This window comes from Salvelinus sp. IW2-2015, linkage group LG5, assembly GCF_002910315.2.
Source record: "Salvelinus sp. IW2-2015 linkage group LG5, ASM291031v2, whole genome shotgun sequence".
Lineage (NCBI taxonomy): Eukaryota > Metazoa > Chordata > Actinopteri > Salmoniformes > Salmonidae > Salvelinus > Salvelinus sp. IW2-2015.
The window spans coordinates 22,929,763-22,948,368 of NC_036844.1; the positions used below are offsets into that span (position 1 = coordinate 22,929,763).

The 18,606-nt window shown below is 44.8% G+C and overlaps 1 protein-coding gene across 2 annotated transcripts; it reads right to left on the reverse strand.

The window, feature by feature from the left end:
- Positions 1-7,340: 7,340 nt before the first annotated feature.
- LOC111964076 (general transcription factor 3C polypeptide 4-like) lies at positions 7,341-16,832 on the reverse strand. 2 transcript variants are annotated; one of them, XM_023987767.2, is made up of 6 exons: positions 16,489-16,579; positions 15,728-15,918; positions 11,271-13,004; positions 11,018-11,148; positions 10,256-10,344; positions 7,341-9,859 (listed from the first exon to the last, which is right to left on the reverse strand). In XM_023987767.2, the coding sequence occupies exons 3-6, from the start codon at positions 12,939-12,941 to the stop codon at positions 9,795-9,797; spliced, it is 1,956 nt and encodes a 651-aa protein (XP_023843535.1). In that variant the 5' UTR covers positions 12,942-13,004; positions 15,728-15,918; positions 16,489-16,579; the 3' UTR covers positions 7,341-9,794. The 2 variants fall into 2 exon arrangements, with proteins under 2 accessions (XP_023843535.1, XP_023843533.1); XM_023987765.2 differs by lacking the exon at positions 15,728-15,918 and having other exon boundaries at positions 16,489-16,832.
- Positions 16,833-18,606: the final 1,774 nt, after the last annotated feature.

The window sequence follows — 18,606 nt, forward strand, 5'->3', positions numbered from 1 at the left end:
GAGAGAGAGACGAAGAGAGAGAGAGAGAGAGAGAGAGAGATGAGAGAGAAGAGGAGAGAGAGAGAGAGAGAGAGAGAGAGAGAGAGAGGAGAGAGAGAGAGAGAGAGAGAGAAGAGAGAGAGAGAGAGAGGAGAGGAGAGAGAGAGAGAGGAGTAAAATGAAAGACAGAGGCAGGGATACTGATGGTTTAACTTGTGTGGCTCTATTGCATCATTACCTGAGCTGTGGCAGTAGGCTACATTATCCCCCAAATACCCTGGACTTGTAACTAGAATAGCATGTACGACTCTCGTTACCCCCCCCCCCCCCCCCCCTCGGTTCAACACACCTCCAACCCCCGCACCCTCTCTTCCTCAGGTGTCTGATGGCACTGGCTTAATGACGGTGCTCTCATTTGCAGAAAGGACATGGAGTTGAAATGGGTCGAGGCTGTCTTTGAACGGGACACGATGGAACAGAGCTCATACCTGTCACTTTACTGGGCTGTATCAGTTCCTAGTTATTTATATTCCAGAGAGAGGCACAAGGGCAGGTTGCTATAACTTCTCATTATTTCACGTCTTAACATTTTGACCTGAGTTGTCTTACATGTACAGTATGGACAGTTTGTGGCAATTAGTTTGTCTGACCATCCAAGGAATATCAAAACACCCCCTGAAATGGGAAATATAACACCAATTGTACTGCAGGTGTGTTATAACAATATATTTGTCCACCTCCCTATAGACTTTCCTCATCCAGAGGACTTTAAAAATGGGATGTTCCTTCAATTATAAATGAGAGCTGTGTCGTGGGAACTAATCCAAGGGTTTTGATAAATGAGTTGTAAAGGCCTCAGTTGTGGCTGCTGAACTGCATGATGAAGTTTCAAGTCAATTCCTCTTTGTCTGCTCCTAGAACTCAACTAAAAAATAAATAGTCATTTTGACTGAAAGATACTTTCATTTCTTTCATTAAACACCCGAACGCACGCGCGCACACACAGAAGACACAGAGACACACAGAGACACACAAGACACACACACACAACACACACACACCACACACACACACACACACACACACACACACACACACACACACAACACACACACACACACACACACACACACACACACACACGCAAATGTCTCTGGAGAGGCTGTCAAACACTATCAATAAAAATAACATTTGATATGAGGGAAAACGCTTGATTTATGGGAGACGTTGGCTCTCCAAACTATGTGATTTTAGCTCAAATCCTGAACAGAGCTTCCACAATATAATTGAGGGCAGAAATCAATAAAAGCAGCAGGATATGGCTGGCAGTGAGCTGTGGTGTGCACAGGCGCATCCATATTGAGAGTGTTGGCTGTTCGATCTGTGTCTGGGATAGGCTCAGCTTCACTAGCCTAATCACACATGGCGCCGGTCGATGCCAGGACTTAGCCATTGGCGCTCTCCATTGGCATATGTTAAACACGACTCTCCCTCTCCCTTCCCGGTTTAAAAAGCTACACCTGAGATCCTTGACCATTTAAAGCCAAAAAACAGGGATTATTTTAAACATAGCCCGAGGTGAGGGTGAAATTCTATGCTCCGGTGACCTGGGTGTGTGCTGGGTCGGGCAGCGTAGGAGAGAGGGACACACAGGATATTTATGGTATTGATTTTTCAAAGTAGATACAGGGAGATTTAGAGGGGCTTGACTCTTAAAATTCCCAAGGAGCCGCACTCTCTGAGAAGTAGGAGGGAGGTTCAGAGGCATTCATCTGCAAAGCTGTGCTATGTTGTGGAATGATGCCTCAATGTGTATCAGAAGAATCATTAAGCCAGGGTCAAGGTGGAGCTGCTGCTCCTCAGCTTAGCCTCTGCTAGCTAGGTGGTTGTACAGTCTGTGTCAGGTAGGAAGGTGGAGGTGAGAACTGACGAGAGGTCTCAGTGATGTAGAGATGGGGATTTCTCCTTTTTCGTTTGGCGTGAGCAAATAGAATGAGCATCTTGTAGCCTGATCGTGGAATATGGTTGTGTTCTAACTCATATTTCATGTCCAGACAGTGCTCATATTCATTCACCGGATTTACCTGCTATCCTCTCTGTGAATGTAAGCTTACAAAGGATGCACTTATTTATTGATAGAAAAAAATGATGAGCTGTTCAGGTTAGACATAATTAAACCCTTTTCACCTTCAATCTGTATCCCTAGTCCACTGGATACAGTAGGACTATTTGTCCTACCTCCACCGAGCAACACAGTCCCTGCTCCCCAGGTGGTTGAGGTGTGGCAGACAACCATCGGGGTCGATTCCCTGCCATGACTCCTCACCCTCCAGTCACGACTCATGACTCAGGAGCCATATTTAGAAATGATGGGTGATCTCATAGGCGCTGGGCGGTGCCATTGTAATTGTCCTTTGGAGTGCCCCAATTATGCCATTAAGGGCCCCTCAGTGATGAGGCTAATGGCAGGAGACCTCGTTTGCATAGCATTCTCTTAATTGAGCCTGAGGCCTGGCGTGAAAACAAGACTCAGATTATGTTACTGATGGAAAGGGAGGACGTTGGTCTGACCTCCGGCAATAATTTCCCTGACAGCTATATTAATTAACAGCTATTCCGTTACATGGGCTTTAGGTGGGATAAATAAGTGGGCATGGTGACGGGGGTYGTGACGAGGTGTGTGTGTGTGCCCTTGTGTAAAGGCCCTGATCTAGGGCTGTGTCTGAAATGGCATCCTATTCCCTATAGAGTGCACTATAGTGGCCATAAGGCTCTGGTCAAAAGTAGGGCACTATATAGGGAATATGATGCCATTTTCGAGCCAGCCAGTTGTTCTAATGGAGAAGCCACAGTGCTATATGAGGGGTTGAAGGCCAAAGAGGGCTTGGCACATAGGATGGATCCTCTTACCCATCATTCCCCAAAGGAGGTAACCCGGCCTGTGCCAGCCGGTTAATAAATCACCACACAAAGCCTCCACTAATACTTTTAATTGTGAATGAATTAGACTGTTTTATCTGGAGAAGCTACTGTATCGATGTATTGGTAAGACCCAACAACCAGGTCTTAGTTGACTTGTGCCTGCGCTGTGCCCTTTCCATACAAAGCAGTTTTGATATTAGATTCAGATACTGTTAGCTATTGTACAGGAACCATATAGTTATTGTTTAGAATACAGATGTAGATTTCCTATTTAATTAAGACAGCCTCTCTCTCTCTCTCTCTCTCTCACACACACACACCATCCCAGACAAGCCTTGTGTGTGTGTGTGTGTGTGTGTGTGTGTGTGTGTGTGTGTGTGTGTGTGTGTGTGTGTGTGTGTGTGTGTGTGTGTGTGTGTGTGTGTGTGTGTGTGTGTTGTGTTGGGTGTGTGTGTGTGTGTGTGTGTGTATATATATATATCAGGATGTAGCTTATCTGAAGCAGGTGAGCCAGGCAGCTCTTTTGTTATGTAAAGAGGTGCCATGTGATCCTGCAGTATAAAAGAGGAGAGGAAAAGAAACCGTTCAGATAAACTACTCTCATCAGATAATTAACCATGCCTTTGCTCCATTTTCCCATCCTTTGCATAAGTGTCTGATCGACTTTCAAAAAGCTGATCAGCCAGAGAGAGAGGAACTCCTCAGAGCTGTCATCCGGGGCTCCAGCAGAATGCTAGAATGCTGTTGGCTCACTACAAAGTTACAGCAGGGGGCTGCTGCTGGTGGGTGGCACACATTTACAAATACTTTCAGAAAATCAATTATGGCATGGAGTTGTTGGACTTGATGATCAGAAACTCTTTGTCTTGTACCATATTAAAAATACTCAACTATTTATGTCCACGTGGAAGCCAAGGAGAGAAAATATTTTGATAACATACATCATATGTCTAGAGTTTTGAGGCAACACTTTTGTTCAACATGTAGGCCTCATTTTCTAATGACATCTTGGCATCAAGTGTCTATACTACATTCAAAAAGACCATTTGACAATGTGTTTTGTTTCTCAAAATCTGCACAGAATTCATGGTCTTCCTTCCATGGTTGCTGTAATTCAGTAAGTTTATGTAATTAAAACTAGTAATGACAGCTGCGTATTTTCCACATGGTTAAGCTGAAGTATGTTTCTCATACATTTGTCCCCTTTCCTTCCTGTCAAAACTTCCCCTGCACCTGTCACAATTAGAGTTTTGTATAGCCCCCATGCTTGCCCCATGCCCCTTCACAGCTCCCCTGCTGCCAGTTTTTAACTACACTCCACTCTGGCCTCTGCTCTACTTGTTACAGACCCAACATGAGTGCAAACAATCAAAGTGTTTGGGAACGCTGAAAAATGCATGGCTATCCGTGACAGACAGATAAAGCAGGGCAATTAGCCACGTAATCCTAGAGCATCGTACTGAATTGTCAGCCTCAGCTGTCCCTTCTCTCTCTCTCCCTCCCTCCTCTCCTATCCTCTCTTTCTCTCTATTAGTTAAATGTACTCTGTGTCGTCTCCCCATCAAATCAAGTAACACTTCCCCTAATTGGCTTATAAATAATACAGCAGGACCTTCATTATAATTTCATCAGTGGTAAACATTGCAGGGGCAGTTGGTAAAGAACCTATCCCTCATTAATTTCTTAATTTGGGTAGATGGAACGAAGGGGAAATGAGGGAGAGAAAGGTAGGGATGGGCGAGAAAGAGAGGGAGAAAGAATGTGAGAGATGGGGAGACCGGGTGAACAGGGGGACTCATATCACCTCAGGCAGAGAAGGAGGGAGGGAGTGAGGAGGGGATGGTTGAAAAAACAAGGGGAGGAAGATGCTATTGCTGCTGCTTTTGTTAATGTCAGATATTCAATCCAAGGGTTTTGTCAGTAGCTCTCTGCACGATAAGCGATATGGGCCTACCTCCCCTTTAAAAAACACACACACACACACACACACACACAACCTCGCTCCCTAGTCTTGGTCCTTGTTCTTTTTATACCAACGTAATGAATATTTCATATAAAAAAACATAAATATTCATTTTAACAGTTTCGCACAGTAGTTATTACCGGTATTTCTTACAATAAAAAAATAAAAAATACTCATTATAAATTCTGCATAACCAATCCCCGAAATAATCTCATACATCCTCAGACACACACACACACACTCAGGATTATTTACACTGCTAACAAACTTATTTCTAATCAGAACAATAGTAAGCCAATGCCTTATCTCCTTTGTTGATTGATTATCTGTCCAGAGCTACTACAGTATCATCAGTATCATTCCTATGGCAAGATAACTCCTCAACCTGTGATAAAGGCCTATGTGAGAGATATAATAGACATCGTTGTATGTCTCGTTGTATTTACTTGCATGATAAAAAGACAAATAATTCCCTAACACTGACAATTGCTATAGAAGTCTGTTTAGCAAAGAAGGTGACTAAGTTTCCCTTGTCAGATAAAGTCACGGGAAGCAGCCATTATGATTCCATAATACTGTTTAAAGGACTTTTACATGAGGTATGAGGTGGATGAATATGACACGCTCTGATCTCTGAAAGACTGATATTAAAGAAAACTCTCAAATGAGCCATTTCCATTCCTCTTCCTGTTGAAATGTTTGAATATAAAAAGGCACAATGAGCCCTTCAGCCGTCAAAAGGAGAGGAAAGCATCCTTGGTACGATTCTGGATCCAGTCAGACACCTGAAGGCAATCTCTCTTAGCTGTAACTCAACACTGTCACTATTATCGAAAGCTGCCACCTCAGTGGTGTCATAACTGATGGGTAGAGACATCCTAAAAAAGCGAGTGTCAAGATTTACAACTACAATACATGTACTATGTGTCTCACACAAAGAAGAAACAAGCTGAATAGAGCCAGGTATAAGTTAGGCTTCTCTTTTCACTTGACCTCTGACTCATCCAGACTGATCCAGGAAATGACTCACTGACCAATGAGGGGGCAACATGACTCCGCCATTCACATCAACTCCATATCATACAAATCCTATTAGCTAGAAGGACATTCTGGTCGCTAAGTGGAGCCAACATGAAAACACACAGAGCTGCCCAATGACGTGAACCTACCAGAAGAACTAAATGCCTTCTATGCTCGCTTTGAGGCAAGCAACACTGAACCATGCATGAGAGCACCAGCTGTTCCGGACGACTGCGTGATCATGCTCTCTGTAGCTGATGTGAGTAAGAGCTTTAAACAGGTTAACATTCACAAGGCCGCAGGGCCAGGCGGATTACCAGGACGCGTACTCAGTGGTGGTGAGTGTTGTCAGACTTCAGCCACCCAAGTCATAGACTGTTCTCTCTGCTACCACACGGCAAGTGGTACCAATGCACCAGGTTTAGAACCAACAGGACCCTGAACAGATTCTACCCCCAAGCCATAAGACTGCTAAATAGTTAGTTAAATAGTTAACAATAGCTACCCAGACTATCTGCATTGACCCTTATTGCACAATTTTTTGGGGGACTCATCACATAAACTGCTGCTACTGTTTACTATCTATCCTGTTGCCTAGTCACTTTATTCCTAGTTATATGTACATATCTACCTCAATTACCTTGTACCCCTGCACATCAACTCGGTACTGGTACCCTGTGTATATTACATTACTCATTGTGTATTTATTATTACTTTTCTATTATTTCTCTCTGCATTGTCAGGAAAGCCTGTAAATAAGCATTTCACTGTTAGTCTACACCTGTTGTTTACGAAGCATATTTACAAATAAAATTGGATTTGACACATCCCCTCAGACTTATTTAACTCTGGCTGAGAGGGGCCGACACCATGTTGAGAATGAGCTTAATTAATGTAGCAGTAAAACACAAGCCTCCCTGCTCATGCCCTTTGTACTGCTACTTCTCAGTATTAGTTCCACTCCAGCGGCCCCATGCTCAAGAACAAGCAGCGTCTCTAATGATGGACACGTCCCCCTCCTCCTCTCCACACAGCCCCACCACTGGTCTCGGGTCACTGCCCCGGCCCCTCTGGGGACAGAGAGGAGTCTACCCATTAAAGGACCATGTTAAGTCTGCTTTAAAACAAACCCCCCAGACTCACTTCATTAGCAGGGACAAGTTAGTTAGAGGATGTGCCTCAGTTTGGAGCAGTTTAAAACCTGAGGAGAGAAACGTATTATCTCAGGGGTTGTGAGCAGACTGAAGTGACTTCAGAAAAACATTTGTTCTCCCTAATGTTTCGTGTGTGTTTATTTTTGGGGTGCAAACATTGCAGACAGTCGTGTCTATCTCAGAGTTAGGGGACTGTCTGTTACCGACGTAAACAAACATTGTTTGTTTAGGGTAATAAAATTACTATGGAAGATTCACTTTTTCCATATTAGACTAATTCAATGGAAAAATACTCAAAAATGTACAAAGACTTAAAAAAAGTTTATTTACACATCAGGAAAATATCATCCAATGAACTCTTGGTTACAGATAAGGGTCATGGAAAAGTCCTGATGACCCAATGAAATACGATAGGGACATGAAAGTTGTGAAACAGCACAGTGACAAGGAAAAAAAAGGATTTACAGCACTAGATAAGGGAGGAGTGAGTACTGTCATATTTGGGTACTATAGGGATCAGCGTCTCTGGCTTTACAGCACTCCGTTAGTTGACATGAGATTGCCAAATAGGACTAAAGGACAGAAGATTGGGTAGTCCAGGTGAGACATTGCAATGGAAACCCTTTGTCCAACATCAGCCTTCCATTCTAAACTATGACGTGAATGAGCCGACTACTCAAAACATGACAAAATACAGAGGTAAGAAATCAACATGAACACAAAAGAACTAACAAAAACCAGATGGATTTGATCCCATAAGACTGTCCAGTGTAATGAAGCAGCTGCAGTGTAAATGGATGAAGAGATATTTGGGTTCTGCAAAATGCATCTGTATCAGAGGCTAGTGGGAGGAGCTATAGGATGATAGGCTCATTGTAATGGCTGGAATGGAATGAAAGGAACAGAGTCAAACACGTGGTTTCTATATGTTTGATACTGTTCCATTTATTCCATTACAATGAGCCTGTCCTCCTATAGCTCCTCCCACCAGCCTCCACTGAGTTCTGTATACATAAGAGCATAGGACATATCAAATTCTAACTAGAAAAACAAACAAAAGGAATAGCATATTAAATAAAAGCGTGAAAAGGTGTTAAGAAGGCTTTACGCGATCCAGCCATTGACATGAAGGCTATAAATATTGTATGCATAACGAATCCTCCTTTTGAAGTCTTGTGAGAGCTAAGACAGAGGAAGAAAGGGAGGGGAGACTGTAATTACTGGTGGAAATGGTCTTTGACAGATTATTCTATTAAAGTAGGAGGTTGTTCAAACAAACACAGCTAACCTCTAACAGCACTGGTCTCCACCTATCAATGACAAGAACATTCTCACCTGAAGAAACACTTCCCCTTGACAAACAAGACACTTACTGGGAGCCAATCACATGATTATAACGCAAGTTTGTCTATGAAAAAATGTATGCTCCGTATAACGCTACAGAGTTGGTCTAAGAAAAAGATCCCCACTGGTCATTTTGAACGAGAGAATATTGAATGGTAATAATTCGCAAAGTGCTAGTTTCTAATGAATGATTCAAAACCTGAAGACGTATTTTCAGTGTGGATCGTCAAAATACTGTGGTGGCACACATACTACCGCCATATCGACCACAGAAAACAGGCAAATTATCCAAATTTACTCAACTACTAATCTCTGAACATGTCTACTGATGACAATGGGCTGAGGATTCTGGGTAAAACTCTGGCTCTCTCATCAACTGTTGAGAGCTGCGAGCCGGGCCGCTTCCTCACGCAGGGCTAGCCCCAGGGCAGCCTATCATCTCCAGTGACACCAGAGGGAGGGTGGAACCTCACCCCTCTGCCTGGCCAGGACTGTGCATGGGGATGTAAGGGATGAGACGACAAGATGGAGAGCAGTGCTGTTACTAGCCCAGTCTCCTAGGTCCAACTCCATCTTTGATCACTGGCCACTAACCTCCATGTCTCCGAGATATGGGGAAGGAGTGGGAGGGGGGACCGGCGGGGAGAGCACATCAAGTACACCTCCTTCCCAAAGTAAAAAAGGGTTAATTGTATTTAACAATATGCACTCTAACCCCCCCCCCTTGATTAGAACGAGCATCACATCTGCCTGCCGCCCGGCTCTGTTCCTCATTACTGTGGAATCTCATTACAATCAGCACCCATGGGAGACACAGCATCAGTTTTAAACACTTTCTATCCCTCTCTTCCTACCTCACACTCCTCTCTCGCCTCTCTTTCTCTCCGTCTACAATATCGGAAGTCCTCATCTAAGAGTCATTTTTTTCTCCCACATGCAGCATGGAAATTGCTTTACACTGCCAATTAAAATAACATACATTTAGATTGTTTCCCCTCAGTCAGTGAGGATATGTATGTGTTGCTCTCTAATGGCAGAAATAGACCTAAAATAAGGCTGACACGCCAAGGCCGCCCCCCCTTATTTTTGCCTAACAGAATAACACACACGTGTTTGGAAATGCAGTAAAAAAGGAGGTTAACTTATGGGTCTGTGAAAAGGTTAGATCCATCTCCACACACTCAACTTTCTCTCTTAATAAACCATATTCTTATCAGTGGGGTTTCAAATGTATATTCAAAACCTTTATTTTTTTTTATTAAAAGGTTGTGGTATAATTCATTTAAACAAATAAATAATGCTTGGCAATAAGTAACAAGTAAAAATAAGGAAAATTGTCCATCTAGTCCAAGCAGGCGCACAAGTGTTGCAGGCAATGTAACCGTGGCTCTCCACAAGCCTGTCCTATAGTCCTAGAGGAGAGGAGAGTCGCAGAATGTACAAGGACCCTGCAGTATCCTCTTGATCCAGTCTGGGTCTGCAGTGAGGAGGGTGGAGGGACACAGGGGAGGGGGCACACTAAATAATTAAGCTAACATTGAGTATTTTATCAGATTCATCTGTTCAATCACAAATCACCTGCTCCACTATTTGAGCAGTAAACAGACAACAGATTGATCACTCAGCAATGTTAGGCTTATTTAAAATCATATATGCTGACAGTCTGACAACTAGTAAAAACTAAGCCTGAGAAAAATGCAAGTACATTCTCAAGTACTTTCTTATATTATGTCAATGCTGTATAAGAAGATATGCTGATCAGAGAGCAGGATGAGAGGGAGCTGCCAGTTAATACCTGCCCTGGAGAGACAAAGAGGAGGACGGAGTGAGTGTCATAGAGAGGTAGAGAGATGGAAAGTGACTAGCTGCTTACCCTCAGGCACTGGCAGTCTGGCGATGCTATCCTGCAGCAGGCAGCGTCTGTACGCGAGTGTCTGGCACGCCTGGTAGGACAACACACACCTAAAAGAAACGGGCATACTTCAGATGAGCACTAACACTGTAGGAGGGATATCTCAATAGTGGTTTCCTCTCCTTGTCTCCTTCCCTTCATTTGCAATGACTGGGAGGGGGAAAAAACAGAATAGGTGAACGCGAATTCCTGGTTGACATCCTTACTCAACACATACCGAGGAGATGGGGAGAGGAAACCACTTTAGACTATTGAAATGTGCTGTGGGACATAGAGGCTGCAGACTGTCCCAAACTGTCCACCAGGGGCAGCATATCTCATCCAACTACTGAGCGGTATGGTGGGATAGAGGAGGACAGGAGCAGTACACCGGTAAATATCAAAAGGTGGTTCTGTGATAATAAACAAACAGTCAAAAAAAAGCATTTAGCTGCTGTGTGTGGAGTCACTCGTCAGTGTCAGCCCAGTGTCTGTGGACCTTTGGAGACTTCTCCTTCTGCTTAGTATTGTTCAGAATTCAGAGGCTTATGCGCCCTAGTTTACAGTGGAAATCTCATAAAATGTGATACGGTGGCATTCATCAGTAAATGCAATTGACTAATGACTAATTATCAAATTATGAAAATAATATGGAATGCCTAAGAATTAGAAACCCTGGATTTAGATGACAGGAATCAGGTGATTGGTGGTTGAAATATTGAAGAAAGGGTTGATGGCAATTACCTGAGCCACATATGTCCGTTGGAGCAGACAGCCTGCTTGCGGTCTGTGAAGGGCAGCACCTCCTTACACAGACTACAGTACTCAGGGAATGTCTGCTTGTTCATCTTCTTCTGGATGTGACCTATCAGGACCTGGGGGTGCAGAGAGCAAGACGTGTTGAATCATGCACAACAACAGGGTAAGCCGAATGTTCAAACAGTCGTCTCTATTGCTCAGGCTTATAGCTCTGGAATAGGACCACAGAAGGACTAACCTGGGCAGCCCTGTCCTCATACGTGGGGTCGCTAGTGAGGAAGTCACAGACACCCCGCGTGGGGATGCTGGTGTTCTCAGTGATCCAGGTGTGGAGGTACACCTCCCCCAGAACCCTCTTCATGTGCTCCCTGGTCAGGTGGGCCTCCACCGCCTCGATCCAAGCTATCACCTCCCCCGTCTGCTCCTCCAACGCCCGGGCCTCTGGGTCCTGCAGCTTCGACACCACCTCTTCCCCTCCTCCACCCTCTCCCGCGACGCCCCCCTCCTCGTCCTTCACAAACACCTTGGAATCCTCGTGTGTGGGGCGCCAGCGTGCCTCCACAGGGGCCTTCTGCAGGGACTGGTAGAGCACCCGCACAAGGAAGAGTTTTAACCTCCACAAGTAGGGGGAGCCTGTGTTGTGTACCTTGTCGTCCAACTCCTCCTGCAGCAGGGCCGGGATGCGTTTGTCCCTCAGCACCCTCCAGCGCACCAGGTCCAGCAGGTCAGTTTGTTTGAACAGGCTCTGGACCGGGGACTCCAGCAACTCTGCCGCCGCGTCATTGGGGGTCTTCAGGGTCACAAACTGGACCTGGTAAGGCCTAGAGACCGGGTGCTGACCGTTGGTCATCCCCTCAGTACTGACCAGGGCCAGGTACGCCCCGTGGGGGCTGACCGCGATGCCGTGCATCCTCCGACCTGCCATACCCTCTGGCAGCACGATCTCCTCCTGCTTAAAGGCCACGGCCATATCGGTAAAGATGGGCGTGAGCTTCTTGACCGTCCCGTCCATGGAACAGGTGTAGATGGAGCTGCCCTGGCGGCTGGCTGTCATGGAGACGATGGGGGTGGAGTGCAGGCCAGTGACGTGTGAGTTGTGCACGTTGAGGCCCGCCTTGGAGATGAGCAGCAGGCACCAGAAGAGGTAGGAGCCCCTGGCCGCCACCACCAGGCTACAGTTACAGTTCTGTTTGGGGTGGAACAGGGAGATACACTTGATGTTGTGTACGGGGATCTGGTCTGACTCCTGCCAGAGGACCACTGGCTGGCGCAGGGTGAAGTAGCCCTTCACCGCCTTCAGGTTGACAGGCAGGATCTTGACGGGCCCTAACTTGCTGCCCACGATCAGGCCGCTCATCTTGCGCCCGCTGTGCTCGTACTCCCACCAAGCCAGCACGCTGGGGGACAACACCCCAGACTGGATGGTGTTACAGGACAACACAGAGTCCTTCCCCAGCATGGGCAGGCAGAACTGCCACACCACCAGGTCTCCGTTCTCCATCAGCACGGCCAGCAGCACCGTTCCCACGTCTTTACACTCGTTGTTGGTCTGGACGTGCTGCGTGGTGCACACACTGGACCACTCCATCCGTACAGGGGTCTGCATGCGGTAGCGCCTCTGAAGCTCAGCCAGGTCCAGGAGGTTAGCCTTGGGGGGCTGCCCACCCTGCACGGAGTAGCCTCTGCTCTCCAGGCTCTCTCCATACAGCTGGGTCAGGTCAGCCACCACAGTCCACTGTAGACGCTTGGTGCTGCTGTGGACGGTCAGCCGGTGGTCCAGGGTGAGGGAGGCTAGGAGGCACCGGCCATTGACGTCACAGCCCAGGGGGGACCAGCTGGTGTACAGGATGCCCTTGTGGATGCCCACGGTGGGATTGAGCACTCTGTCCAGCATGAAGGACTGGCTCATCGCTGGGTCACTGGAGCTGGAGAACTTGTCTTTGGCCCTCAACAGCTCTTCTGCTGGACCTACCTGGTGGACAAACAAATGTTAGTCATAAGTAATCTCATTTGATGGGGAGAAAATAAAAGCAACTTCTAGATAATGTCTAAAATCCAAAACTTTTTGCATCAACATCAACCTAGATTGCTAGCTTACGTTAGTTAGCCTGTCCAATATATAGTATGTTTGGCAATGGGATAAATTGTTAATTGCAGCCATCAGTCAAAAAGTAAACACATCAGGCAGATGCTAGATACTTTTGGTCATGTAGTGTATGTGGACACCTGCTTGTCAAATATCTCACTCCAAAATCATTGGCATTAATATGGAGTTGGTCCCCCTTTGCTGCTATAACAGCTTCTGTATGGACCTCACTTTGTGCATGGGGGCATTGTCATGCTGAAATAGGAAAGGGCCTTCCCCAACTGTTGCCACAAAGTTGGAAGCACAGAAGTGTATACAATGTCATTCCATGCTGTAGCGTTAAGATTTCCCTTCACTGGAACTAAGGGGCCTAGCCCGAACCATGAAAAACAGCCCAAGACCATTATTCCTCCTCCACCAAACTTTACAGTTGGCACTATGCAGTTGGGCAGGTAGCGTTCTCCTGGCATCCGCCAAACCCAGATTCGTCGTCGGACTGCCAGATGGTGAAGCGCGATTCATCACTACAGAGAACGCGTTTCTACTGCTTCAGAGTCCAATGGCGGTGAGTTTACACCACTCCAGCCGACACTTGGCATTGCGCTTGGTGATCTTAGGCTTGTGTGCAGCTGCTCGGCCATGGAAACCCATTTCATGAAGCTCCTGACAGTTCTTGTGCCGACGTTGCTTCCTGATGCAGTTTGGAACTCGGTAGTGAGTGTTGCAACCGATGACAAACTATTTTTACGCACTACATGCTTCAGTACTCGGCAGTCTCGTTCTGTGAGCTTGTGACCTACCACTTCGCGGATGAGACGTTGTTGCTCCAAGATGTTTCCAGTTCACAATAACAGCAATGACAGTTGACAGTTCTAGCAGGGCAGAAATTTGACGAAATGATTTGTAAAAACAACTGAAAGGTGACATCCTATGACGGTGCCACGTTGAAAGTCACTGAGCTCTTCAGTAAGGCCATTCTACTGACAATGTATGTCTATGGAGATTGCATGGCTGTGTGTTTAATTTTATACACCTGTCAGCAACTGGTGTGACTGAAATAGCCAAATCCACTAATTTGAAGGGGTATCCACATACTTTTGTATATGTAGTGTGTATATTCTGACTCTGCCCCCATGATAGAGGACTAAACTCCACTAAAGTGAAGGAAGTTTCTATTGACTCCACGAACAGTGTGGAGAAGAGACTAGGCTTTGTGGAATCTAGCTCCGACTACATCGTATCGCATATGTTTGTCATCTGTGTTTGTGCCTTTATTTGTTTGGTATTTTGACGATCACACTATTTAAAGTACATCCCACCACCTACAGGATTTCCCAAATTATATATAATATATATATATATTTTAAGAAACTAAATCAAACAACGTTCCTGTTAAAAAACATTTGATCCCTACACAGGCTCAAGGGGAACCTGGGAGGATGGGTCTTCCGGCGCCAGTACCCCTTGCAAGTCTTCAGATGTAAAATCCTCAAGTTCCAAAAGCTTTTATGCCGCAGCCACAATAATGTCTAGTTTCTTAGACTTCTTTTAGACTTGTGCCGTACAGTTTACAAGTGTGTCCATGAACGCCACAAAATCCACCTTTTTAACAAACAGGGTATCTTTTGACTGGCAGCAAACATTTACTACAGGCTGTGGTGGTGCGTCTACCATCTCTTCACTTGCATCACTTGTTTTCTGAATGCTTTTAAATCGCCTCTGCATAGGAGATTCGATTGACCGCTCTAACTTTTGCCAACTCAATCTCCTTCACAGGACACTCCAGGAACTCAGGATCATGATCCCCACCACAATTGCAACACTGTCATCCTTCTACACACCGTTCTTCAGTATACTCTGTCCATCTGCACACACTTGAAACATGGCCAAATCCTTTACAATTCTTACACAACAATGGTTTGGGGACGAAAGCTCTTACATTTAAATGTTTTATTTTATTTAATCTTTATTTAACTAGGCAAGTCAGTTAAGAACAAATTCTTATTTACAATGACGGCCGACCCTGGCCAAACCTTAACGACGCTGGGCCAATTGTGCGCCACCCTATGGGACTCCGAATCACGACCGGTTGTGATACAGCCTGGAGTCAAACCAGGGTCTGTAGTGACGCCTCTAGCACTGAGATGCAGTGCCTTAGACTGCTGCGCCAATCGGGAGCATAACCAAGCTTCACATGTGTAGGCATTTGCTCTTTATCAAAAAACAACAGTACCGACAGACTTTCTTATTTTTCTCCATTCACCATCAGGGTCAGACGGCGGGCACCAACCACACCAGGAATTCTCTTCAGGGATTCAACTTGAACATCCGTCGTCACCCCTGAGATTACTCCATTGATGGGCGCTCTACTCTGAAGTTCAAAACACAAAACTTCTGTTGCTCGTATTATATTGAGACTCACTGCAATCTTCCTCTGTTCTTCAGAAATAGAATTAATCAAAAATAAGACCACTCCTGGTCACTTTGACAGACTCCACTTTCCCCCAGCGTATACTTCACCATTTGACACCTCAAACCGGGTTTCCCCACATATGTAGCCTTACTCAACAAACGCATCTCAACAAGAAGCGATTCATTATCATTCATACACTTATCCTCCACTCCAATTTTAGACAATGTCCTTTTTGTTCCAGTTTTCGATACTACTGTTGTCCCTTCAGAACATTCGTCTTCACCAACTTTGCTCGACGCGCTGCTCGATTCCAACTCAGCATCCACTTCTCCCATCTTTTCCTGAACTGAAACCGTAGTCCTCTCAGAGGTTGTATTTGACTAACATCTATTGAAAAAGTATGGATTTCAGCAAACAAAGAAAATCACTCAACTACAGAGGACAAACATGGGCACACGGTAGGCATTTCATCATTTACATTTTTTTTTTTAAGTATTGACCTTGGGCAAATGGTTTTAGAAGTGGGGGGGGGGAATAATATATATTTTTAAATTATACAGTTGGATAAACACTCCAAAATAGCCCTACCCGACCACTCAGACGTTGCCACATTTTGAATCACATTCCAATGATAAAACTGGGGAGGACAAAAATGCAATTTCAGAATGTGGAGGGGACATGTCCCCTGTCCCCAGTGAAAGTTGCACCCCTTTTGGGAGATAGATTCCACAAAGCCTGGTCTCTGCTCCACTCCGTTGGTGAAGTCATCAGAAACGTCATTCACCAAGGAGTGGAGTTTAGTCCTCTACCCCTGTGAATGAACTCAGCTGGAGCCCCTCCCATGAGACAGGTAAAACAACTTCACAACTTCTATTTTTGTAATGCACGGTTTTGAGGTATGGAATGAACGCAAAGGCAAGCTTGCTAGCTAGCTAGCTACATGTGTGAAAGATTCACCTTGAGTTCACAGACTTGGTCCGGCACGGGAATGGAGGTCCGGTGCAGCACCAAGTCTTGCTTATTGCCGTGAACATCGCACACTACCTCCATCAAAGAAATACCACTTGTGCTAGAGGCCGAGATTCGGTGGTCCTCAGACCACGTGAGCGGCTCCAGGCCGCTGACCGGACTCAGTAGCTTTATCACCGGATCCCTCTTCACGACTGGCCCGAGTGCTGCCCAGGGATCATTCTCCCGTTCGGCTTCGGTAAGTTGTCCTACCTCTACCCTATCCGGAGCGCGATTTGGGCTGCAAGCCGCCATTTTCCATGTGAAAAATAAAACAACGCGTCACCACAGAGTTTCTGAACCGTCACTACGGCGAGGAGGAGGGACATCTCATACCACTAGGAAAAATATCCGCAAAGCTTCAGTGTAGAGATCGGTTGCAGTGTAGAGATCACTAATATATAATGCCTAAATTCAGGTAGAGATAGCTAGATAACATCAGCAAGTTTGCTATCCAGCCATGAGTATGTATCTATCTTCATTTAGTCAACGAGTTAGGAATATTTTTTATGGTAGAATAGGAACTATTACAATGTATCATAATACAACACAGTGATAAAGGTTGAGATAACAGCATGACTGTCTCTGCATGGTATTTGGTATTTATTAGCATCCCCGTTAGAAAAATAAATAAACATATTGTAATGACCCGACTGGGTCATTAAAGAGGAAAGAGACGGACTCTAGGTGTACAGGTTAGAACACAGGTTTATTCCTAAACTGGGCTATTGTTCAGGCCACAGCCCACGCCGCTAAATGCCGAACGTACACAATTATACATGTTGAGTTAAGGGTCACTCTCATATGAACAGATCAAGGCCCGAACAGAAGAGAGKGAACAATGAGACAGTAATCCCTATTTATGCATTTCCAAATCCCGCGGTATTACCCATCATACCCCCCCAACCTTTCCATCTGTCCTGACATATTTAACCCCTGCTAGTAGCCATGAGAACCATAACACACCCACAAACACAGAACACAATACCGGGTCGTTACAATATCTTTTTTATTACCCTACCAACTAACCCTATACTAATTTAAACCCACCACCGTATTCCATTACTAACCCAATCTGATTCTACCCCAGGTCAAAAGCCTGAGAGGAATTTGTGCATTTTTATTAGGATCCCTATTAACTAACGCCGTAACGTTATCTAATCTTCCTGGAGTCCAACACTAATTAATAAGACATTACAAACAATTACAAATTAAGACTTTACAAACATTTAACAAGTAGACAATACAGACAATTAAAATACCTGACAGGAAACACATTTAACATTCAGTTGATGCTTTCTATTTCCTGCCCAGTCATATGGTCTATCACATTAGATGTTCTTTCTACTTCCTGTCCAGTCATATGGTCTATCACATTAGATGTTCTTTCTACTTCCTGTCCAGTATATGGTCCATATCACAATTAGATGGTTCTTCTACTTCCTTCCAGTCATATGGTCTATCACATAGATTGTTATTTTCTATTTCCTGTCCAGTCATCATGGTCTATCTCCATTAGATGTATTCTATTTTTCCTGTCCAGTCATATGCGTCTATCACTCCCGTATCTTACGATCGTTTCTTTCTATAAAATTCTCTGTCCAGTTCATATGTGTCTATCAGCTATCTAGATATCGTTTTTCTCTTTTCCTGTCCAGTCATATGGTCTATCACATTAGATGTTTTATTTCCTGTCCAGTCATATGGTCTATCACATTAGATGTTCTTCTACTTCCTGTCCAGTCATATGGTCTATCACATTAGATGTTTTTCTACTTCCTGTCCAGTCATATGGTCTATCACATTTAGATGTTTTTCTACTTCCTGTCCCAGTTCCATATGGTCTATGCATTAGATGTTATTTCTACTTCTGGGTTCCAGTCATATGTCTTCCAATTTAGATGTTCTTTCTATTTCCTGTCCAGTCATATGGATATCACATTAGATGTTATTCTCTTTCCTGTCCAGTCATATGGTTATCACATTAGATGTTCTTTCTTTTCCTGTCCAGTCATATGTCTATCCATTAGATGTTCTTTTCTATTTCCTGTCAGTCATATGGTCTAT